The sequence below is a fragment of the Manduca sexta genome, chromosome 27 (assembly GCF_014839805.1).
Source record: "Manduca sexta isolate Smith_Timp_Sample1 chromosome 27, JHU_Msex_v1.0, whole genome shotgun sequence".
NCBI lineage: Eukaryota > Metazoa > Arthropoda > Insecta > Lepidoptera > Sphingidae > Manduca > Manduca sexta.
The window spans coordinates 2002775-2029072 of NC_051141.1; the positions used below are offsets into that span (position 1 = coordinate 2002775).

The following is a 26298-nucleotide window of genomic DNA, read 5'->3' on the forward strand; positions in this document are numbered from 1 at the left end:
AATTATACATCACGCATTTATTCCCGAAGGGGTATGCAGAGGCGCAACTTGGGCATCTACTTTCTGCCAAGTGTGTTTCATCCCATGATGTGATAGGAGGTTCGCCGAAGGACTCACTCGATATATGGATATAGCTATATCGGGCACAAATTCCAGACTACGGGCTGATACTGAGTGGAAAATCTCAAATATCACTTGCCCGACACGAGATTCGAACCTAGGACTTCAGAGCGCTGCCGTACCACGCATGCGGTACAACTGTGTGTACAACCGCATGCGTGCGAGGCAGTCTGTGTGTTGTGGAGCGTATTTATTACCGTTATGTATATTTTTATTAACCACGCAAGAGCTGTTGTCTCCCGTAAGACATATTAATTTTAATATTGGCATGATCCCGAAAATAAATCATTTGACAACATGTAAAAAATATATCCTGATTTTGAATCGAAAATAGCGACTGCAGTTGTTTATTGAACATGGCGGTATGCATATAATTGAAAACCTAGATTGAAAACAGACTGATTATCCGAAAGGCAAATTACGTCACAAACTGCGTCAATGACATTTCGAACTGCCAAACCCATAACCGCTAAAGGTTAGCTGAACTTCGGAGATCCACTTTGTAGTCTGAAAATTTGAGCTCGAAATTTCAGACGTTATTCTTTTGTACTTTACTCCGAAACATCTATATCGGGAGCTCGTCTCCGAAACCACTTATCCGATTTGTCTGCTAAAATAATATAGGTACTGCCCGTGTGAATGTTGGAAAGGGGTAATAATAAAAGATATCTATTTACTGCGTATCTTTTATTTCATTTATGAACATACATTGTTATGACAAAGTTGGTCATGTATAATCTTGTGTCTTCGATTTGTGTTCTGCGATTACTAATTTTTGGTTTATGCTAAGGTTTTGCTGAAGTTGTTGGACCCGGTATCCTTAATTTTTGATAATGGAAAAATACCGGGCTTAATACAGGACTAAAATTACTTAAGTTGGGCAATAATTTGCATAGGTTTTTCTAGCACTGTTTGATGGATTGAATTGGATAGACGTCGCGTATATCAGGCAGCCGGTAATAAAACTTCATTCAAAAATGGACAAGCTTTAAAAAAATTACTTTGACGCTATAACGGTGCGGGGCGAGGGCTTACGAAAGATTGCTACAACAATAGAACCAATAACCATCAATCCTAAATGATGTGACGTATCTAATTAATTTGCCATTTGCAACTGATATTGCTTTGAGGTCGCCACACATCAAGTTGATGCCACGCACGGCGTGCTGTGACGTGCGCACTATATACTCCCCTAACAATGACTCTAAAAATCTTTGTCATGCTTGTAACTCATAATATAAAACAAAGTATCCGAAAATATAGGTAGTCGACAGTAACAAATACTGTTCCAATTCTGATAATTATTTAATTACTAGAATGTTACCTCTGTTTGATGTAGATAGCCTCAAGCGTATATAATACATAATTAATATGAGATTTGGTATCATATTGCGTCGTCGGAATGCGCTACTTACGTGTAGGTATAATTTATACGTAGATATCAGTATGGACTATGTTACCAGTTACCACTGTTTTCACAAGAAGTTGATACGTAATTTAAGTTTCAGCGATCAATAATATTGGTTGGGCCGTGCGAGCCGCCGCGATCCCTTGCGATACTGTGCGATGTCCCGCGGTCATGTGTATAGGTCTTTTATCCGCAAAGAGGATTATTATAATTATACAATATAATTGAAACTTTGGACTAACCACAATTGATATTTGCCTTACAGTAATAGTAATCGTCAAATACTACAATAATTATTGGCAATGCTTGAATGCGTAGAGAAGCCGTGCCTTAATCCTACTAATTTGGGGTGAACAAAGTATATTTTTATGCCAAGCCTCTTTGGAAGATGGATTGGAATTAAGAATACCAGACCATGGTTCTAAATTTTTTTTTAATTATTTTTAAATTTTTTATTTTTAATTAAAATGACTAGATTAGTCTTTAGCGAGCGTGGTGGGCGGTGGTCCAGTGGACCGAGAGCTGGGCGTGCCGAGCCGCACAGCCGCGCGCGCCGGCCACAACGTCGAAGATGCCTCGCTCGCACCGCTGAACGCGCGAGTGCTCGTCGTAGACAGCGAGTGCACCGATATCACCTGCAATCATAGGCTAGTCATTTCCCAGCGAGATCTGACATTCTGACTAATTGAAAGAGAAAGCAAAAAGACTTCTGTGTCGTTTTTATTTACAAAATTACGTGTAAAAATGCGGTACTCTATACTCTAGTCTATCTCTTTTTTTTAAAGATTAGAATTATTTATATATCCCAACAGTCAATATCTTGAGATGGGTTGGGTGTAGCCGCGAAACCGGACTAACCCTAGACCGGTGCCGTAAGAGTGGTCGACTCTCCGACGAGGAGCCGTCTCCCTCCACACTCCTGGATTCATAGCCCTGTGCCATCCGCAGGAACACCAGCATCGCCAGAGCCAGAAACCCAGCGTACACGAAGAACTCTGTCGCCTGAGAAATTACACACATTATGTATTACTAGCAAAGTTCTAAGATTTATTTATAGATTATAGATTATATAAAGCGGACATTGGCAGTATTTTCATTAAATTTTTTTCGCTCATACTGCGGTCACTTAATTTACATTGAAATAGCAAAAGACCAATGTAATTATACTTTTATATTTTCTCCATATCATGGTTTATAAGTTTTTAATAACCATTTTAACATATTCTCGGAGAATATTTTATTTTTCTAGTAATATCTAAGGACGCTATGACATTTTATCACACGGAAATCTCATATAAGACGACGACTTATTACCAATTAGTAATAATTTTTGAAGCTCTTGGTCCTTATGTCCGGTCTATAACTAACTGTACTGTATTATTTCTTTGATTACTAGCGACCCTCGCTGGCATCACACGGCTAGCAGAGCATAATTTATATTAAACCTACTTTTTGAGTTAGAGTATCCCTCAGCGCGCTTCATCGCTCGACTCATGTACCAATAGTGAGTGACAAGTGGGTGAAAATTCTGAGGCCGCTTGAATTTATTTTGTCGCGCGATAGTTTTACTTTGTGATAACTCTTAAGACATTAATTAAAATTGTCTGGTATAGAGGATTATTTATTATTTTTGTATCGGACCCTACAGTCGTCACCGGGGGAAACCTGAGAATAAGATACTGGAATCTCCCGATTTAGCGACTGTAGGATCCTGGAGGAAAGTTGAAGGGGATATCCGAGGAAGGGTGAGAAAGGAAAAAGGAATCCTCTTAGGATGGGAGGAGAAAAGGCCAGGAAATGTTTGCGAGCCCTCGTAGGCCAGAATGTGAATTGACAACCATGAGGTATACACACTTAACTGTGTGTCTAGAGCTGCGACAAATATCCCCCGTGCATGGGCGACTATTCCTAGTGGAGACCGAGTAGGAACAAAGGATTAACTACATATAATGTGCATGAAATGTGTAACGTAAACAACGCGCATAATTAAGCGCTCGTATTCATAAACGTTATTTATCTAAGGACGAAGCATTGCTGTGATAACAAGTCTGTTTCTCAGCTTTGTTTATCTGACAGCTTGCTGTTTGTTCAGCTTTGTTTATCTGAAAACCAACTAGATTAAATTTGTATCTCAATATTAGCCAATCACAATGGCCCTATGTCTACCCGCTGCGAAGGCTGCCATGCCGTCAGCACTGAGAAACAGACTTGTTATCACAGCAATGCTCCGTCCTTAGATAAATAACGTCTATGAATACGGGCGAAGGTATTGAAATTTAAAGAATTAATATCGTGTCCGTATAAGTAACTTTCCAATAACCATATTAAATGTTACCTTTTTTGCAATTGAATGGGTAAAGCATTCTACCCTTAACAGATAAGCGTATGCCAGCGCAGACTTTTTTAAAAGAGGGGAATAATTCCACACTATATTCTTATGCGTTTTCAATGAAAACTCTCAGTCGATTTGATTTTTCCGACATCTTTAACAATCATCGTTATATTTCTATCAATTTACATAAAATATGAATTAATTGTACACATGAACAACCTTCAATAATCTTCCTCTTGAATCACCGTTCATTGGTTAAAACCGTATGAAAATTCGTTTGCTAGTTTTTGAGTTTATTGTGTTCAGACTTCAGACAGACAGAAGCGGCGGGTGCTTTTGTTTTATAATAAGCGCTAATAATGGGGAACACTAATTAGAGAGACTCGAGTATGTATGTGAAATGGGAATCTCATCCAAAATATTATTAAATACGTTAAAATTTTGTTTGTGTCTTTTACAAAAGGCTAAGATATAGTAATTGGCAAGATAATAAAAACATCATATGTCCTACTAAAACCTAACCTAGAAGTTTATTTTGCTTTCTCTCTCTTTCGTTGGGGTATTTTTGAAAAGCCACAAAAGTAATAACAAGTCCAATTCTTCAAATCGCCTATACACGTTTAGTTTAAATTATACATTTTTTACTTTGTGAGGTAGAGAAAAACCCCTTTATTTGATTGTTGTGAAGAAAATATTTTTATTGTACGACAAAAAAGTGTATAATTAACACTAGGTACAACTATTTGTTTGTTCTTAGACTGTTACAATTAAATCATATTTCTTTCTGTATAGGCTATTTAAAGTTTTTAATTTGCCGTAAATGTAGGTGATTGTACACTTAAAATTACTTGAGCAGGGAGAATATTAGTCAATATAGTACCGAGCGCATTCGAAGAGACAATTAGTGTTGCTAGATTCATTTCCCAAACATCGGGAACTCCAAACAAAACTGGTATGAAAAATGTATATCGCTATAAACGTTGCATGCCTGTTCTATTGCATCAATACTTGTGATACAATAAGATATTTTATCTGTTTCAAAGAGTTTTAAAATGATATAAGGCGGACATTGGGATGGTTGTCATACAAAAAATTAAGCTTATGTGATGGTTACGTAATCTAGTGTGAAATAGCAAAACATTATGTAAAATACTTTATATTTTGTCCATATCATGATTTCATGTTTTTAATGGACGTTGTCAAAAAATGGCTAAAATTGTATTCTGTAATTATTTTGCTAATATAATGTTTATTGTAAAAATAACGTTTAACAATTTATTTATTTGGCAGATAGAATTTTTTCCTGTACTGAAATAGACAAATGAAAAATGTCAATGCAATTAGATTTTACTAGTAGAGATATTTCTATTCCGCATTTAACTAAATCTAAATTTCATAAATTTCTTGCATCGCATTACCCGAAGCGGGATGGGTAACTGAAAAACGAGATTCTTCGTTCAAAGCGTGATATTGACAACCCCGACGATAGGGCTTCCGCTAATTGGTTATTAAGCTCATTCCCGATCCTGTCAAAGACAATCTTGGGAACTAATTCAAAGTGGGGGACTGGCCAGCCTCCACGGACTGTCGTCAGCCATGGATAATACTTATAGATTATTATAAGCGTTTTATTAACTTGAAGACTCCTGAATACCTTCATTGATAAAATAAAATATCAATGTGTTTTATAATTGAAAAGTTATGATTCTATTGCTACACACCTTTCATAGCCATATTTTGTTTCGTTACGTTTAGTTAAATTCATAACTTTAATCGAGGATAATTTACGTGGAATGATTGATACATGCTCACCCACGCCTATTATACTCGAAGGGGAAGGCAGGGATGTAGTGTACTTGTGGCGATATGTATTGCATTTCATGATTCGATAGAGGGCGCGCGTGTCGCCACATCGGGCACACTCTACACTCCAGATTGGTCCAGAACAGGAGAACTCAACAACATTCACTCGACCAATGGATCAAATCCACCATCTCAGGCCAATTGTTACCGTTACCATAATTAAAAAATAATAGTTGTAACATGTTTTTTAACTAAGTATATAAAATACTTTCATTAGTAAGAATTTAGAATCCTTTATATTTATTAAGTAATCCTTATAATAGGTTATTTTCGGAAAACCCACAATGTACCTACGTGACCACAACCTACTGCTTCTACAATGAATATTCCTAATCCTAAAAATTCGCAGACAAAGAAACAACAAATTAAGTGAATCCACGCATCCATCAAATGGACGAACGTAAATAGAAGTGTATGTTTCATTAAGCTTCCAAAAACATTCGTTGACACCAGAAAAGAATTTATGTTTTATTATATCTCCTGTAAACCCCTTTACCAATGACACCAGAGAAGAATGTCAAAGGGAGTTAATCCTCAAAGGTGCAGGTGTTGTGCGCAGTTATAAACTGCAACACACGATCTCACTTCAAAGAATCAGCTCGCTGTTGACCTAAACGACTCTGTAACGTGATTGTCTGAACAAATCTTTTACTTGTGTTTCATATCACAATGGTTCCGTTTTCCTTTGTACTGTATAAATATATATTTGTAATCTTTTATTAAAGTTGTTTCTATTTCATAATATACGCGATAAAGTTATTATTTTGTACGCAATATAAAATTAAGTAGTGGATTTGAGATTAGGTGGACTTACAGGGGTGAGTTTAAATATTTTTGTATCAAAAAAACTGCAAAGGATTGATACTACGGTGTCTAGTTTCACAGCCCCGCCTTTTCTGCCCACGGTAACGCGTCTACGCCGTCTTCTATTGATATTGGAATATATAATCTATTCTCGAGGATCGGATTATGCTCAACAATATTAGCTATAAAAACGAGCTTAGTAGGATAACGTAATGAAATTATTGTAAATAAATAAGCGCTTATAGAAGTTTAACCAATCCACGAATGTGTGACTTTAAATCAATTTACAGGTCTGCCTACTACTTCTCGGCACAGTATAAGGAATAAGAGGTGCCTTTTTCACTTATATAAAATAGATAGGTATAAAAAATAATCCGGAAAAGTGCAATTGGACTCGCGCACTGAGGGTTCTGTACAAACTTGTAAGTTATCTAGTTTCAGAAATGACACACGTCATTTTGCCGGTTATTGCACCAACCATGTATAATAAGTACTCGTAATAATAGTTAATTAGCTTTTTTTTGTTATTAAAGTATGAACGCTTTAATTTACTTCTTGGCAAAATTCATAATTCCAGATTAACACAACCTACTACCCTATAGGTTTTGAAAACCTTGTGTAACCGCAAAATATGCAATATCAACGGTCATATCTTTTGCATCGGATTCACTTAAAAGTTTGATGGGGTTCCCTTTGAGGTAGGTACGGAATCCTAAAAATATGATGAAGTGACTACAGGAGTGACATCATTGCTATTACATTGTGGACGAACGAAAGAGTTGAATAACAATTCAAAGCCTATACTAATTTTGGAATCGCAATTATTGTAATTTTTCTACAAATTTGAGTACTATTTCCTCTAGTTTGTATCATATCATTTGCTTACGTATAATCATAATGTTACTTATATATACCCATCGATATATATTACTACGTACTAGATTTGGCGTACCGAACATTCCCTGTGTTCAACTAAATTGAACTGTAATCCATTCAAACTGATTTTAGTTTGGTCAATATTGACCGCTTGTGGCTGTGTACGGAGTGGCGCTTATGATATAAAAACTCGAGTCTAAGTGTAAACCTGGATTTGAATAAAAATATTAGTCAAATTAGTAAAATTATTTGTTTTTCAAGTGAATAAATAGGTTATAACAGTGACGTTTTGGCTGCCATATTAGTTCAGATTTGAACAAATAGTTTATATGGACGTTCGTATCTATAGAATATACGATAATGTATCTACCCTTGTACTAATCACATACTCTACCTAACGTTGTCAGTTCGTCGACACAGTCCTGCATGTATGTACCTATGCTCGCGACCGCAGCCTTTAGAGGGGCCGACCCCTGAGCGGAGCCAATCGTGGTCTACGAGTTGATACGTCAGACAAACCACAACGCCGTACCAACTCAACGTACAGACGGATTTGCACGACCTCTCGTATTACGAGCGGAGAGGCGGTCATGTAAAACTATCATTTAGACTCTAAGTATAATTGGTTGTAAATTTGGTCGCGTGTTTGTATTTTGTACAGGCGATAAGACTGTGGCTAAATATCGGTTTTGATCAACATTAAAATAAAACTATTTTCCGATTTTATGGCAATTTTTATATTATAAATTTCTTCTGGTGTTTCGAAGACGATTTTTTTTTAAATTTAAGCCGTTGGTGATCTAATCTTGCTAAAATAAAGAATGATATGATTGTAAAATGTGGCTAGATATTGTAAGTTTGACTTTTCGGATGACTAACATCTCAGTCCCCCCGTGACCACGAAAGCTGCAAAGTATTCAAAACGTCGGGAGAAAATAGTAACATAAAAACCACGACAAAATCCGAAAAATAGTTTTATTTTAATGTCTAACATTCACGTACATATAAGAAATCATTCGATCAAGATTATCCGAAAATGATTTCTTTTATTATTTTTACAATAGTTGTAAAACGTTTATAGTATTGCCTGATGACTTTGATCGACTCTACTAGATAGATATTTATTATGTATGCATAGATATTTACAACAATAAGAAACAATAAGAATATTCGTTTGATATATTATTTCAACGGTATGGATTATGATATGTTGACGTGGAAATGTAATGTTACATGTGATTTATTTAAGATGGTGTGGCAAAACATTTTTTTAAATCAAGTCAAATTTATATGTGGGGCTGACGTGACAAGTCAACGTGGGTGGTGGGGTTGGGAGGGATTTTTTTTATTGCTTTCAATGACGAGACGAGCTTTCCGTTCGCCTGATGGTAAGCGATACGACCGCCAATAAACAGTAGAAACACCATCCAACACCTTGAATCACAAAGTTTTATTTGGTAGTCCACTACTCTCGCCATTGTGAGACATGAGGTATTGAGTCTTATTATGTCCAGTAGTTACACTGACTACATTGTTATTCAAACCGGAACACAACAGTGACTACATACTGCTGCTTGGCCGCAGCAATAGGCATTGCGGTGGTACCTACCCAGGCGGACTCTCACATATGAGAGACCTACCACCAGCAAAATATATTAGAGTATCAATGAACGTAACAAGTTTTATGGTTTAAATAAACTTTGAGCTGGTAATAAATCACACCTTATTTATATTTTGTAGAAAATAATCAACAGTATATGTCAGGCAATCCAACATCTTGCTCATAGAAAAATACGTTACACAAAAATGATTTTCCACAAGTTTTGTTGTTTAACGATTATTTCAAGGGTAAAGACGATGTATTATTTTCATAGGTTACAGGTATTTCGGGTTGGCCGGCATTGTCGATTTATAACTGGGTAATAATTAATAATAATATCAGCCCTATATTATATACTGTCCCACTATTGGGAGCAGGGGCCTCTCTACTACTGAGAGGGATTAGACCTTAGTACACACCGTGCTGTCCTAGTGCAAATTGATAGATTTCACATTTCCTCAAAATTCTTATAGAAAACTTCTCAAGTATGATATTTTTTCGCATCAATTATATCGTCCAGAAATACTACTTAAACTTTATAAGCGTGATTTCAATAACAGCTGTCAGAATCTAAGTCATATTTTAAAAGTATAGGTTTTACGAGTGGTTATTATTCCAACACCCCGCTAGAATGCAACTTAAGGAAAATATTAAAAAACTCACATGGAGTGCCTGACCCGGGAATTGAATCCAAGGGATTGGGTAAACAATTTATGTGTACGTTTTTTCAACATAAAACCTTTTTTAATTTTACACAGTATTTCATTACCATAGTATCTGAACTTGACTGACTGAAACTTCAATCTGAACGTCAAGTCAATACAAAGTCTTTGTTATGGAAATAAGATTTAAAATACTTTACCACACACTTTTCCACGTCGCCATGGTTTGTATTGTGGGTAAGCGACAAGCATCTATTTGGAAGGCTTCGAAGCCTGTCTGAGTACAAACAATAACGGACAGCGTAGAAAGATTATTTACTAGTGGAAGTGACTTCCCCACGTGCTGTTGCCTCTTACCTTTATTTGAACGAATATAGTATCTTTGCCAAGCGATTTGGATCTGTTTTCCATACAAACACGATCTGAATCTTTAATCCGCTTTCGAGAATCAACCAATCAAAATAACTCATTGTAAGCATGTAAAAATACTTTGCTTTGATTGGCCAATTTTTGAGATAGGTCGATAAAGGTATTGGGATCGTTTATAGAAAATGACAGTGACAAAAATAAATACCATATTAATTAATTCTATACTGCATATTTTAATCTACTACAATTCCTAACAGTGATAAATCAAATTTATTTTGTACTAGTAGGCCCGGCACTTGTTCTGCCACAGACCGCATTCACGTGAATAGCATTTTATTTGGATTACATTTAAACGTTTATATCTCGACAATAGCGCTACTTATCGGGTCCAATACTCAATCTTTTAGCTGGAACCAACTTAACAAAACATTGTTACGTGGTGTCGGATATTATCGTGGACTACACGCGCGACAATTGCTGTAAGTAAATTTTACTATGATACCTTCCTAATCGAGTTTCGGCCACGGTAGCCAATCTCAACGGGGATCACCCAAGTACGCAGGAGATATTATAGTAAGGTGTGCGCAATAAAAGTGCACTCACTGTTCCTTCACTCTCATAGTCCGGTGAGACGGCAGTCCGACATGATCGGAGAGATCAGGCTCAGGACCAATGGATTTACGTGCTTCTCGAGGCACGGGGATATCACACCGCCAACTTCCTAACTCCGAGCTGCGACTGAGTAATTTTTTTAAGATGAAAAAACCCAGTCATAATGGTTTGGGCCCGACTCGGTATTCGAACCCAGGACCTCAGCGCCGTAGTCGTATGTGTACCGTGTACAATTACAACTACGCCACCTATACCTATAATCTTACCGCAATAAGTTCACAAACTTTTATCTCGATCGAATAAACTATATGGGAGCGTAATAAATACGAACAAATATTGATTTTCAGATAAAGTATATGAAACCGGTGGTCATCCAATGACCGAAATTCGACCATCGAATTTAATATATGCGTAACACATATACATAAAATATATTTTTTTGCATATCTATATGTATCAATCTTCCCAAATTACAAACCAAAAATTGGGTACAACATTTTCGCTTCACGTAATATTAGATTTGATAACAAAGTACCTGTTTAACGACTTCAGCTTGCAAATAAACTTAGTGATGAACTTACAGGCTACTTTTCTCAGATAAATACATTAGAATTTTCCATTAAGGATAATCGATTAAATTTATTTTCAGAATACTATTGTCGTTTCATTTATTTTTTATTCTGTGTTACAAGGTATCAATTTTAAAGCGGCGCTCAATACATTTCAACCGTTATGGATGAAAATAAAAGCCTCCGAGAAACAGTGTTGGGGGGTCATTCTAGCGTAGTCGACATTCATGCCTAATAGACATAATATAGAATATATTATTATGGACATTAGCCTTTTGAATGTCGCGTACAACTCAACAAACGTAGCGTAACGTATCCTGGACACAGTGATAATAATGTATAAATAAATATATACCAACCCGCACTAGGCCAGCGTGGTGGACTAAGGCCTAATCCCTCTCAGTAGTAGAGGAGGCCCGTGCTCAGCAGTGGGCAAGTATATAATACAGGGCTGATATTATTATTATTATTAAATGTATACCTACCTTTTTTACAATTACCATTAAATATTTGTCAAGATTATATCGAATCTGGATGAAACTAACTCGTGACCGTGAAAAGTAGCAATGGCACTTTAAAGGTCGTGGACGATGCCTACCAGTGGCGAAGTGTACACACTAGGCACATATAACTCGATTCATGCCGGCTTCCCTTTCAAAATTTAAGTAAAACCTGTCATTAAAACGATTTGTAAACCTTGTTTATGCATATTAGTATCTATATGTTGTATTGGGTTCTCTTTGGAAAGATTTCACCCGTCGCCACTGAGAAGCATTTCGAATATACGGGAATTCCCCCCCACCTGTGTCTCTCCCGAGCTACTCACACTTCACACGGAGAGTGTTCCGTATAAACGGACGCCTCAGGCTGGACAATGGAGCCCAAACAAAAGAGCCATGCATAATTAACGACAGTAGCTTGGCGAGCACTACTTTACATATCCTATTAAATAAGAGTAGCCAAGTTTTTCTAAGCACAAGATTAAATTCCTCCCGTGCAAACAAATCAAATGGTGAGTGATTATGTGTGATGTCGCGCGGTTTTCGAGTTTTGGAACAAGGAATCCATAATATGCCCATAATATCCATTAGTAGTAAGAGTAATTTTTTTGTAACTTTTTACCGCCTTTGTGGCGTAGTTGTACTGCATGCGCGGTATGACAGCGCTCTGAGGTCCTGGGTTCGAATCCCGCGTTGGGCAAAGTGATATGTGGGTTTTTCTGCTCAGTATCAGCCCGGAGTCTGGAATTTGTGCCCGATATAGGCTCATCCTCTATCACATCATGGGACGGAACACACTTGGCGAAAAGTCGGTGCCCTGGTTGCGCCTCTGCATACCTCTTTGGGGATAAATGCGTGATGTTGTGTGTTTGTAATTTTTGAGCGGCATTTTCCATGATTTCATTGATGTTAAGCCGATCGTCATTTATATGTATTATCTTTTATGTTGATGATAGGATATATTTTATGTCCGCGCGTATAGCGACCTCCGTACACCAGGTATTAAAACCCGCCATAGCATCAGCCTGTGTATATCCGCTTCCAACAGGCCGGCATAATTATGTCGATCGTCGAGGGATTTGTAGAGTACAGACGAATAGTCACGAACACGAATGTATCATATCATAGTCACATTCATGCACGAACTTTTCGCCAATTGTTTGTGAGACATTATATGATACTTCCGATGTCGCGCAAGCCACATGTTTATTTCGAATCGAAAATTCGGTTACCCCTCCTGAGAATTTCAGTCAAGTGCACTATTGCTAAACTAATGAATCGATATTGAATCCACTAAAAAAATTCACAATCTACGCAACGCAGTAGTTTCAAACGATATCGCAACTAATTGATATAAAATGATTAGTATATTCAAAAGTTTCCTTGGGGAATACAATTGCTATCGAATAAGAGCCGACAAGGTATTCGTTTGACACAATACGGAGAAAAAAAAAATCGATGCCAATAGTTGCTATTACAAGAAACCGAAGCTTCGAATCGGCCTCGTCGTTCGGCCAACTCCGTTTTCAAAGAATTCCACGTTTGTATTATGCAATACGAACTTAATTTAATTAAATAACTTCGTTGAGCCATTGCATCTTGTCTGTAAAGGGGCGATTCCGAGCGTCACCGCAGCAGCGAACCGAGGCCGCGGACTCCAGTCGCCGGCCGCAAACTCCGCCACTTGTTTTATCGATATTATATTGCTTGTTTCCCACTATGGGGTGCAGTCATAATAGAATTCGCCTTAACACAGTATCCTATAATTCCTCTTAAATGTAAATTTTGGAAGTTATACTTTTTAATATAGTCCTTAGGCTATACGAAGATCACATAGCGAATAAATTGGTAAGTTTTATTATTATAATTTTACTATTGTTCATAGAAAAAGTCACAGCAATAATGTTCGTAAACCCACTTTTACAACACAGTTCAAATGTTGAAACGCTGACTGGCAGTTTTATTGGTAGTATATTTGCTGATACCTTACCCGGGACTCGAATATCTTCGTCTGCGCCACAAGAATCACGATCAGGTTCCCAAACGCGACCGACACGTACCACGCCGCTATTGTTATTGTCTTCATACTCTTTGGCGCCTGAAACAAAGCTTGTACCGATAAGGGGCTTAAAGATTAAATCTGAGTTTGAAATACGCTTATAAATCTCGCATATGGAATAGACCCTTAATAATAGGAAATAAATTCTTTGTTCGTTTCACAGAAAAACAAAACTACACTCACCATGAGCCTGAAAATAAAGTAACCAGCATCTGCATACAAACATCGATATATTATTATCGAACGAAATATCAAATAGCAGAACCTCACCCCCACCGTGACTTTGATTGTTAACCCCAATATTACCTTGGTCAAGAAAAGAATACTATATTAGTCATATATTTCAAGCACATTTATATAGACATAATATTTGGGTGAGGTACATATCACATACCAAAACCTCACCCCCTCTTCTGTCATTCCATAATGTACATACAATTGGTAATATAGACACAATTATTTTGCCATCCAATTTTGAAAGAACAAGATACACCTCAATACACAATATTAAGTGTTCATTGCACCCAAAGTAATAATATGTAAAGTTTTTTAAAATATCGCGACCATTACATTATGTACCGTACGCCTTTTGCTGTGAGTGCATTAATAGAGCTCCTCAATAGACTCTAAAAGTCATGTCTCCTACAAAACATACCTCAAAGGACTATAAACAATTTCATTTCATACTAAAAGGTTTGAGTGACGCGACAGGTTGAAAATAGAACAAATTGATATGAAATATTGAAAGTGCTCAGCTTTCACGAGAGAACAATGCTGTTAGGGGCGGTTTATTGTGTTAAATAAATATTCAATACATTCGCGCCCGGCTTTTGTACATGGGGTACGAGACTATGCCGCTTTCACACCCACCACTACAACCCCTGTGAGCCAGGATCGGCAGAAGCACGCATACACCGAGCAGTGCAGCTCGGCGAATCTCAGGGAGCACTAATTAGTCATAATACATATTTGTTTATAATTATTTCCTATGTATACGCGATTGGACATTAAAATAAAACTATTTTACGTACGAAACGGAACGTCGGGAGAAAATTCTAATATAAAAACCGCGACAAAATCCGTAAAATAGTTTTATTTTAATAGTTCTAGCTAGTTCCCTTCATAGTAAAGATGGACTCCATATTATGAACTACAGAAGGTATTTATAAACTTAATCAGAGATATTTGTAATGGAAAAGGATGTAAAGCAATACGGGTAGAATTGGTCCTATCATTTGAGCTGTTAGATTTGATGCCAATGGTAGTTATGGTACAAATAAAAGCACGGAACTTCATGTCTCTACAAGATCCATGGGGTAGACAGAGCCTTGACTAATGTTTTTGGACTTCACCGAGCATATGAACCCGTTGAATATTTACCCGACTTGGAAATAGAATTTCAAATCTCATCGCTCACAGCTCGCGCTGATGTAATGTTTCTATCGGATATGGTTAGTATGTAATTATTTTAATTAATTAATACAGATACATCAATTACACTAATTAGAGTGTAATCAGTGAAATGTACAAGTATTATACATCAACTATAGTACATCACGAGTCAATTATAACCTAATCTAAAAGTAGAGATATAAAAATCAAAATCAAATGAAACGGATACGTGTTTCGTACGCACACAAACATTTTCGATATTGATGGGTCATGAAATAATTGACGTATTTAATGGAGTACGAGAAAAAAGATGGGCAGTATACGTTATTTACGCGTAGTGTATGCAGTCGCCTCAATTGGGACAATTTCGAGATTCCAGATTAGCGTCTAATGGCACATTATGATCTTTATTATATCTTTGCTTGTGGCTCCGCCCGCGTGCATAAGTAACTTCTGCTTTATATAATAATAGTATATTCAGCCTTATAAACCTTTGCGATGAGTTCAATTTGCAATAAGCATGTTTTGTGAGTGGTACAGCCAGTATAATATTTGCTAGTGTGCACCGTGGCTCGGTAGGAATAAGCAGGCTCGACCGGGGTAGTGTCAGTCTCAGCAGTCTCACACCACATACATCATGCAATATTTTTGAAGTGGTTGGTAGACGCAAGATGTTACCACCAGTGTGCCCATTAACGTTATGTGGGTTCCGTCTCTTTATGTGATAAGAGGCGAGCCTGCCACCATATTTGACACAAATTCCAGTCTCAGCGATGGTATTAAGAAACTCAATATAACTGCCCGATCCGAGGATCGAAGCCGAGACTTCAGCACTGCAGTCGTATTGTAACAAAACTAAGTTACCGACGCAGTCTAGAATTAAAAAGCAATTAAACCTCCCCTCGCCGCCTCTTCTGCAGATTACTCGACAGATCGGCTTATAGGCTTATCAGCTGCATTTTACTAATTATTGTCATCGTTGGTTTGACTCCGTCCGAACTAGATATTGTAAAATAATCCCTTTATCATTTATTAGAATAGACCATTCTTAAAATTAAATATTGCCATATATTTTAAATAGTGTACCTATTTATTTTGTAAAGCTTTAGTCAAGGATATGGCACCCTTATAAAGTACATTCCATCCAAAATGTATGCAATACGGTTAATAATCAAATTCAATGATAATTCATTTCATAATAATTTTCCATAGGAGCTTTAGTAGGAAAAGGAAAGTAAATATTATGGTAGTAAGTATACTTATTAAGAACAAAACAGATAAATTAATTTAGAATATGAATGACCAAGTACAATTAATATTTAAACATCGTTTCCAATATAGCAATTGATATCGTCAAAATTAATTATAGGATCTACATTTGGTCGCAGAATCAAAAACCACGTAGTTTCAGACACTGCACTGGTTTCCACCATTTCGTATGTACAAAATGGCGCATCGCTGCAGCTCGCACAAAACGACAAAATCGCTGATTGCTGATGTTTAAAGTGTCGTGTGTTGTGTCCCTTTTAAATGAATGACAATCCGGACGCGCAAACGGTTCTCAAATTGAAGGATTTTTGGAAAATGTGTTAAAAAATCAGAATAATTTATATCACCTCGTGGGTCCAATGGAAGAGTAGTTGAGCAGTGAGGAAGGCAGACAAAAAAAGTTGATGTGATTTTTTAAAAAAATAGGTAACTAATAACCTTATAAGACTTTATTCCTTATTCCGGGTTACGCTGGACCGCCATAACGTGAGATTACAATTTCCGAAAAGTGGGTACATTGCAGTCAACTACTATGGTTACAAAAGGCGTATGTATTACCTGAGTAAAAGAAAACTCTAATCCCGAAACGGCGAACATGATCTCAGCGACGGACACCAGCAGGTACTGGGGGACGATCCAGGCCAGATGCAGCTCGTTGGGAGGGTTCGGCGCGTGAAGGATGGCCGCGTCCAGCCGGCCCAGCCTCTCTCGCAGGCAGAGCACGTACACGCCGCCCGTGCGCAGGTATCCTTCCCCGGACCCTGACATATCGCCCTTAGCGTCTTGCGCGCGCCATTTGAATCTGACCACAAAAGATTAAATGGTACAGTACGGTCGCTATGTCTTGGCCGGTTTGAAGTTGAGTCACATTCTGCATATCTGCTGCTACCTGCCAGTCCTCAGTGACAATAGCTTTGTCGTCACTTGTAACAGACTTTAAGCTGCTCGTGACTGAACGGCTTTAATCTACAAAGATGAGAAGTTATGTGAAAAGTATTTGTCTAAAACATGAGTATGTTTGACTGGTGGAGTGTCGCCTTTCATTAGTGGTAAGATAAGTAGCAGCGGCGATAGCCTAGTTGGGTGTGGAACGGACTGCCAAGACGAATGTCCGCAGGTTCAAATCCCAAGGGCACACACCTCTGACTTTTGTGAATTTATCGTTCGCTTTAACGGTGAAGGAAAACATCGTGAGGAAACCTGCACATCTGAGAAGTTCTCTATAGGAATTTCGAAGGTGTGTGAAGTCTACCAATCCGAACTAGGCCAGCGTGCTGGACTAAGGTCTAACCTCCCTCTCCTCAGTTGTAGAGGAGGCCCGTGCTCAGCAGTGGGACAGTATATAACACAGGGCTTATATTATTAAGATAAGTAGGCCTACGTGAGTGCCTTAGTCTTTAAAAATATATTATAGGTAAGAGTGGGTACATAGTGCACCATAGCTCTGTTCTGAATGGAACGACCTACCGAGAACAAGCTTCGCAGGGTCAAAACACCTGACACACATATTTAACTTCCCGAAGTTTTTTGTATTGTTAGTTAAATATTGTTTACTATAACGGTAACGGGAAAGATCGTGAGGAACCTTATTTTCCTAAAATAAGTAAAAGTGGAACAAAAAGAAAAGGTTTGACAATCAACCTAACGCGGTCGATTAAAGAGTTGAATTTCGAGGCGAAAATTATACGCGATTCGGTAAACACCACACGCGGGCTCCGGATTTTTACGTCAATTTTCACTTTAGAAGTGTTACTTAATTTAGTTTCCTTTCTAGTTGCCTTTTATATAGGAATAGATACCTATTCAGCTATCATTTATCATATGTGGTATATACTGGGCGTTTATACAATGCAATCTTTCATGATAAATGCAATACATTGCTTGAAAATTCAGAGTTCAATTGTTTATAGACAGTCGTAAAATCAGGCACGCGTCAAACTACGTGAAAGCTTGATTCGAATATAGTTACATATAGATTTATATTTTCAATGAACCTCTTTATACTATTTAAATATTATCAAAGCACACTTTGCATCTCTGTCTACCCCATCTTAAATCTAATAAAAATTAAAATCGGATGAAAGCTTGAACGAAGGTCAAACAAAGACAGGGTCACGTATCTGGAACAAGGTCAGTGTCTGTAATTATGAGTGCGTTTCGAAAAAGCATCATTACGGACGGCTAGTGACGTCGTTATATCGAATTAAAGCTCAGATATTCCACTGGTTAATTTATTTAGAACACACGTATTGCTATTTTATGGCAAAAAAAGCATGAAAGTAAAACTAAAGCAGTGGAAATGAGAGTATAAGAAGTATGTGTGGGGTGACTATGAATGATAGAGTGCGGGATACTATGGTCATGGATATGTGTGGAGTGACAGAGGATGTAGTTACAAAAATTGAGAAGGGTATGCTAAGGCGGTTTGGGCATTTGGAGAGGATGGATGATAAGAGACTGACAAAGAGGGTTTATGAGGCGAATGTGGATGGAAGAGCCGGTAGGGGTCGACCGCGCCGAACTTTCGAAGCAAAGTGGAAAACCATAGTCTCTGCCTACTCCTATGGGATAGAGGCGTGAAACTGTATATGTGTATGTATAATGATTTCTTATGTTTACGCGAATGTTAGACATTGAAATTAAACTAATTTTCCGGATTCTATCGCGGTTTTTTGTTTTTTATTTTTCTCCCGACGTTTCGAAGACTTTGCAAGCCTTCATGGTCACGGGGGGGACTGAGGTGTTGTTCACCCACAAAGTCACAGTTACAATATCTACCTACATTTTACAATTATACAACTTTTTTTAAATTTTAGCTGTTGGTGGTCCGATCTACGCAGAATGAGCTCACAGTGTCTTGAAGTCTGCAGTCGTCGGAAGCTGTTAAAAATAATCCTATTCAATATTGCGAAGTTCCCTTTTGCATCCACGAAATCCAAGTCCGATATGAATGAAATTAAAATGGTACTAATTTGCCAGAAATCTAAAGCAGAAAGAATTGACGCAGTAATTGGTGAAATACCTACGTAAAAAAACATACATACAGCTGAACAAGAACCTTGTTTTATTTTGAAGTCGGTTGATAATTATTCCCTACGCACACCTACAGTAGCTTGGTGTTTAGTTTAGTTAATAAATATCATCGTTATCATCTCAATAGGGTCGCTTTTTCATCCTTATAATAGATCGGTGCTTTTAATAGATAGCTTATAGATCGGTGGGTACAAAAATATATCTTATGTCCGTTCAGATAGAGATCGTAATTGGGTGAAAAATCTATAAATGTTTTATGCAGTTCCTTTTTAAAAAAAATCAACAATATTTTTTAAAAGACAGCCATCTAGCGTGAATGAAAGGAGACTGGCAAAGAGAGCTACTATATATTATTTATGGGAAGGATGAGTAAGCAATTGCAAAAAGCAAGGTAGGCAGTATAGGACTCCAGTACATCGCAATAAAAAAGGCGGCCGTCAGCGACTGACGAAGGAAACATTGTGTTAGTTAATTCATTTGTCACATTGGTTCATCCAGTGTAGCGATACCTTTATTTATCCTGGCACAGAATAACATGAATTTAATTCTTTACACACTGTTTACCTCCTTAATCCCAATGCGTTATTATCTATGATTTGTCTAGCAGACAGTGATCAAAAACAGAGAGTAAAAAATGAAACATTGTTTTCATACATTTGTTCATGTATTTATCTTTTAATTTGTCGCCGACTCCAAACATTGTAACCAGTATATAGGTTATGTTAAATATGTTTTTTATAGTGGTTTTTGAACGCATAATTGTTTTGTTGAAAAATTTGAAATTTTTTGCTTTTTTGTGTCAGTAAAAATCCGTATACCTTGACGACATCTTAGTTGATGACATCATTTTAAGAGTTTTCTGATGTGTCTCCAAATTTCAGGGTCCAACAACAATTCAATTTATGTAGGACTATATAGGAAGCACCAGCTTTCAAATTAAAAAAAAAACAATCATCAAAATCAGTTCACCCAATCAGAAGTTCTGAAGTAACAAACATAAAAAAAAATACAGTCGAATTGAGAATTTCCTATTTCTGAAGTGAGTGAAAAATGTTGCACCTCTGTCTACAGGAGAAGGTAAACTTGTGATGTTATGTACTAACTTGCCGGGCTGCATGCACATGTAGGCCGACTCTCCGATATGGTCGATCGGCGCGTCTGATACATAATAAATGTCGCTAAGACGCTTGTCCGTCTCCACAGCAATGGACACGTTTTTATTGGGACCCGTGTCCCCCACGTACACGACCCTGGAAAATTAATATTAAATAGATCTGACCAAATATTTCAACTGTTTTTTAAGCTAGTGAATAGCGTAAGGAATAAACCCGATAGGATCTGCCAGAGGCTATTACCGCCCATAATATGCATATGGTCTATCGATTTCGAAATACTTTATTTACAAATGTGCTTGATTGTTATGTTTGAATCGAAACTACGAATATGTCTAAAGAGGCCTAGGTGTGCTGCGGTTCCCGTGTGGAGTTGCTAGCCTCCTATCGGGAGCGAACCGGGCGTGATACAGTCTTTTACGGAGCTACGAGCTGTCTATCCATAATAATAAATAATATCAGCCCAGTCTTATATACTGTCCCACTGTTGTGCACGGGCCTCCTCTACTACTGAGAGGGAATAGGCTTTAGTCCACCACGCTGGCCTAGTGCGGGTTGGTAGACTTCACACACCCTCGAAAATTTCTATAGAGAATTTCTCAGGTATACAGGTTTCCTCACGATGTTTCCTTCATCGTTAAAGCAGCGATAATTCACAAAGAATGCAAACATATTTTTTTTAGAAAAGTCAGAGGTGTGTGCCCTCGCGATTTGAACCTGCGGACATTCGTCTCTGCAGTCCGTTCCACGGTCAACTAGGCTATCGCCGCTTTCTATCTGAACGTCATAAACTCGAAAACAACCGGACGGATTTTCATCGTTTTCACCAACGGAGTGATTCAAGAGAAAGGTTTATGTGTATTAATGTTTTGAACGCGGGAAAAAAATGATATATATGTGTTCCACGACCCGTACGAAGCCGAGGCGATACGCTAGTACTTTATACAATAACAATGCGATGGCGAATTACAAAAGAAAATTTATAGCTATACTAACTTCAGCTTTGGTTTTCCAGTAAGCGACTTGCCAAACGGATTCGGGTCCATGAAATAGAAAGATATTTGGTCATCGGAATTCTGGCCAACGACAATCGGCATGAACTGAAAATATTAAAATTATTTATTAAATTTGATAATTTAGAAGTAATTATTCCTAAATTAAATAAAAGTACTGAGTAACGATTTGGCTAATTAAATGTTGTGGTGCCAGGTAAAAGTTGCCAACTCTAAACAATTTTTTTTAATATTGTGCTTGATGATTTGTATAGCCGGGAACCCAGGACCTTCCCAGGCTTACTAATATTCAAAATCAATTAACACAACAGTGTAATGCGATTTATTATTGCGTTAATAAATTTTGAATATTATTTCAATGAAGACATTGTCGATAATAGTTTGACAATAAAAAAATATCTGCGCTGCACATCGCTATATACGTCCCAGCTCTTAGATTAGGTATACAGTTCCATAGATGCTACTGTTTTTTTTCTTTTTTACACAAAATAAGACGCAGCGTAGTCAGGTCCCCCACGAGACGCACCGACGACCTGGTGAGGGTCGGAGTCCGATGGATAAGGACGCCCCAGAACCGGTCCCTATAGCGCTCAATGGGGGAGGCCTATGTCCAGCAGTTGACGATTCCCGGCCGAAAATATGATGATGACATAAAATAAAAGTATTAACCATGCCGGCGACAGTCTTCAAGTCAGCCCTGACTATGTGCCGTTTCATGACCCTGCCAGCGCAGTCGACAGGGCAGCTGACTGTCAAGGTGTGGACGCGGTGCGGCAGCGGCGTCATGAGCGCCGTCCCGTGCTGTTCTACAGGTGCCACTCCCTCGCCCCGCACGGACACGTCTACAGGACAAGCCAGCGTGTTCAGGAACACCAGCCCGGTCTGATGGTGCCCTGGTACTTGCAGAGTGGAGCGCTAGGGAATAGATTGTTTATACAAGAAAAGTTAAATGTTAAAATTGGAAAACGGGTAAAAGTTGTTACTCAACTCGGGAATCGAATCCGCAACCTCACGGTTCACAACATAGATGTAGGTACTACGCTATTCGAATGAAGCTGGTGCGATCAGTACCCGGGGTTTTTCCAAATCTTCCCGCAGCTATAGACGACGATGTCATTTGCGTGTATTGTTTCCTTTCACTATTCAACAACCTACATTTATACACCAAAACGTTTTCAATTTACAAAAAAAAGAAATAATTACTAGTCAGAATTTTTGTTTAGTTTAGTAGAAATATTAGTTTACATAGATGTGCGTCAGAAATAAATAGTTAAAATTAAAGTCTTATGAATTGACTAATGGACATTAGAAAACCAGAATAAGAATAATATGAATCAGTAACTTTAGCCAACAATTAAATGTTTTAGGGATAATTTTAAGACATCGTATTTTTGTTTTCGCTTTTTAAATATGTGTTCAGTTGAACATATTTTTAAATTTTTTATAAATAGTAATTTAAATCTTCAGAAAATGTTTAATCATTAACATTTCAAAAAGAACTACACTCAGTGTTAGAAAATATGTTAATTATACATTTTCAAAAACGGCGATAGCCTTATTGTTTGTGGAACGGACTGCCGAGACGAATGTCCGCACTCCGCAGGTTTAAAACCCAAGCGCACACAGCTCTAGGTTTGTAAAGGTTAATCTTTGGAACTACTGAACCGATAAAAAAACAGTTATAGGAAGCTAAATTACTCTTGAGTGCTAATGCTACTTTTTATCTTTGGAAAATATTATTAAACGCTCTTTTTGCAGTATTAAACATTATATTAGCAAAAATAGTTGCAGAATACAATTTTAGACATTTTTGACTACGTGCAAATACAGAGAATAATAGAATAGTCGCCGCGTGACACATCTTCTCCACTGCCAGCCTGGCCGCGCAGCCGAATACTTCCGGAAACAGCCGATGTCATCGGCTAGGATAGCAGCGTGTAACAATATATTATATACTGGAAAATCTTTTCCCGCAGTCGGGGTCGCGAGTACAAGCTAGTGTAATATAAACTAAACAAAACACAACGGAGCACCTCGATGCCAATCTGAAGAATGCCAGCAGACATAAAAGCCAGTGCCGCCAGCATTCCTCCCAGGAACATTTTCTGCAGCGGCGGCAGGTCCGGGAACACTGGCCACACCCCGCCGGGACACACCGGGATCATGAGCAGCACCATCGCGGGGTTCATCACCTGCAGCTGGTCGGGCATCAGGGTTACTCCGAAGATCTCGCTGCGCAGCCGCGACGCTTGAAATGTCCATCGGGATCCCTTGGGGATAGGTTGAAGGTCAACAGATGGAGCGTAGTCATTTCTTATCGGATCCCGTAGTTAACCCCCGGGGAAACCTGTGAATAGGGTACTGGAATCCCCCGGCTTAGTGATTGCAGGGTCCTGGAGGAAAGTGTGGGGAAAGGAAATGTAGGGGAAGGAAACGGAAACTTCTAAGGATGGCAGGAGGGAAGAAGCAAAGGAAATGTTCGCGAGCACTTATCAGCCCTAATGTGTAGATACCAACCACGAGGTATACATACTGGATTGAGTGACTAGGATCGCGGCAAATGTCCCTCCATATATAGGCGTGCATTCGGTGCGAAGACCGAGCGCACAAGGATTTCCTCGGGGGTGGGTGGGGGGGGGGGGGGTGTAGTTTGTGGAAGGCTGACCACAGACGTAATATCTGTTATTCTATTCACGTTGTCACTATCATTTAAAATAAAGGATATAGATTAAAAAGCGTCAATTTACACATGTCGTAATCTCCGTGAAAGTTCTGGTACCTTTTTCACATGGAAAATTAATAAAATGATTCGGTTTTCTTTTGAATATTCGTTTTCAATTCAGTTTACCGTAAGGCTATCATTGCTCTTTCACGAATATACGGACATTTTAATTAAACCTTTCGAAAATGTACATACATAAAATGAACACTATTAACATTTTAAATTTAATCCGTACACAGAATATTGAATACGGTCTCAAATTTTAAACACATTATTAAAGTCTGAAATAACAGTCTTGTCATATTGACAACTCTTGTGAGGTAAATTTTACACAAGCTCCATTAATTTGTATGGAATTTTAATTATCTTCGAAGCATCCATTAAAACGGGAGCTGAATAGGTTTGTACAATATAAATAAATTTTAAAGCATGTAACAAGAAAATAATCCCGTTTGATATCGAAATAGTGGTTCAATATCGTAAAATAGGATGTATTCAAAATACAGCATTATGGGACCACTATAATAGGTATATTAGTGGTCAAATACCGCTGTATTTTGTTGTAGTTGAGAACATAGGGGTACTCGAAATACGGGTTTATGCGACCATTCTATACATACAGTAGTTCGAATATAGTGAACACATTTCTCATGTAAGTGAATAAAATTATTATTCAGAAATATCTTAAACCATTTATTCTTCTATAATTGGTTTTCCTTGTTCAATATCGGGCTCAACGGCTCGTGACCTATCAGCAAGTGTCCTTTCGTAGTGGTAAACGTAATGATTCTGTCAATTGGCGAGGAATAATTATGTCACGTCGGTTCATACTCCATCAAGACTCCACTCTCGTTACCATCAGGTTTAATGGACTTTGGCATATCCATGTACAATGATTGATCCCTTCCTAACTGAATTTCGGCCACGGCGGCCAATATCTGTGGAGATCAGGCAAGTGGACGGGCCATGTTATAGTGCATAAGTGTGTGCGCCAAACACACTTGCACTCTCTGTTCCTTCACTCTTCTTTCGTCTCTTTTCATTCTTCTTCTTCTTTCGTTTGGTGAGACGGCAATTTAATATGAATGGAGAGAGATTAGGCGCATAACCAATGGCTTTACAATTATTTTGGCCCGACCCGGGATTCGAACCCAAGACCTCAACACGATAGTCGTACCGTGTACAATTACAACTACGCCACCAAGGCAGTCAATATATAGTAGTTGGATGGTAATCTTTAGATTAGTAATAAACATATTAGGTGTATTACTTGCTGATCGAATAGCGACCAGAAGATTGGCACCGGCAGGTAGAGGTACAGTATCGCGAACACCACCTTCATGTCCGTCACCAGCTTCTCGCCGTACTTCTCGATGGAGTGGTCCAGCCAGTGCTCGCATGGAGGCCCGTCCGTCTCCGAGTCGTGTTTCATGCGCTTCACAGCCGCGTACTGGACATTTTAGATTACAATCTGGATTGTTACTAAGTATAACTATAGTCATGGGTTGAAAATAGTATATGAGGGGTGCGAGGAACCGAGTTTAGTACTCATGGGATATACAGGCAGCCAACTACTTATTTATTGATTTAATTAAGACGCAAAACAGGTTACAATAAAAAAAAAAGAAAAGTGATTTGCATTTATTAACACCGCCCTTAGTTTTGTTTTTATTTGAATCATTATAGTCATTGTTTATGCCCAAACCTAGCTCGTAAGAATAATATTAATATGTCGCACGTCGACTTTTTCGATGCCAGTTTTTATCTTTGATCTGATCACGAGAGTACAGCACTAAACATAATATTATGTAAGCATGTTTAAAAAAAATCTCATTGGTTGATTTTCACGATAGAACGAAAGAAGCGATCGGGACCGTTTATTATAATGAGTATTATATCTGTTAATATCATCAGATTTATAAGAAAAATGCCTTGTCGTTGGCATATTATGAAAATTTCAAATAGCATAATAATTTGAATTTA

At 38.0% G+C, this 26298-nt stretch overlaps 1 protein-coding gene across 1 annotated transcript in view; it reads right to left on the reverse strand.

The window, feature by feature from the left end:
* Positions 1–792: 792 nt before the first annotated feature.
* Positions 793–26298, reverse strand: part of LOC115454860 (solute carrier family 15 member 1) — a 34329-nt gene continuing 8823 nt past the window's right edge. Inside the window, exons 7-15 of the mRNA XM_030183571.2 lie at positions 25586–25765; positions 23627–23863; positions 22263–22508; positions 21577–21680; positions 20572–20718; positions 16994–17237; positions 13706–13813; positions 2387–2530; positions 793–2163 (exon numbers count right to left, since the gene is read on the reverse strand). Coding sequence (XP_030039431.1) covers positions 2005–2163; positions 2387–2530; positions 13706–13813; positions 16994–17237; positions 20572–20718; positions 21577–21680; positions 22263–22508; positions 23627–23863; positions 25586–25765 — 1569 coding nt within the window. The 3' untranslated portion in view covers positions 793–2004. The remainder of the gene's footprint in view (positions 2164–2386; positions 2531–13705; positions 13814–16993; positions 17238–20571; positions 20719–21576; positions 21681–22262; positions 22509–23626; positions 23864–25585; positions 25766–26298) is intronic.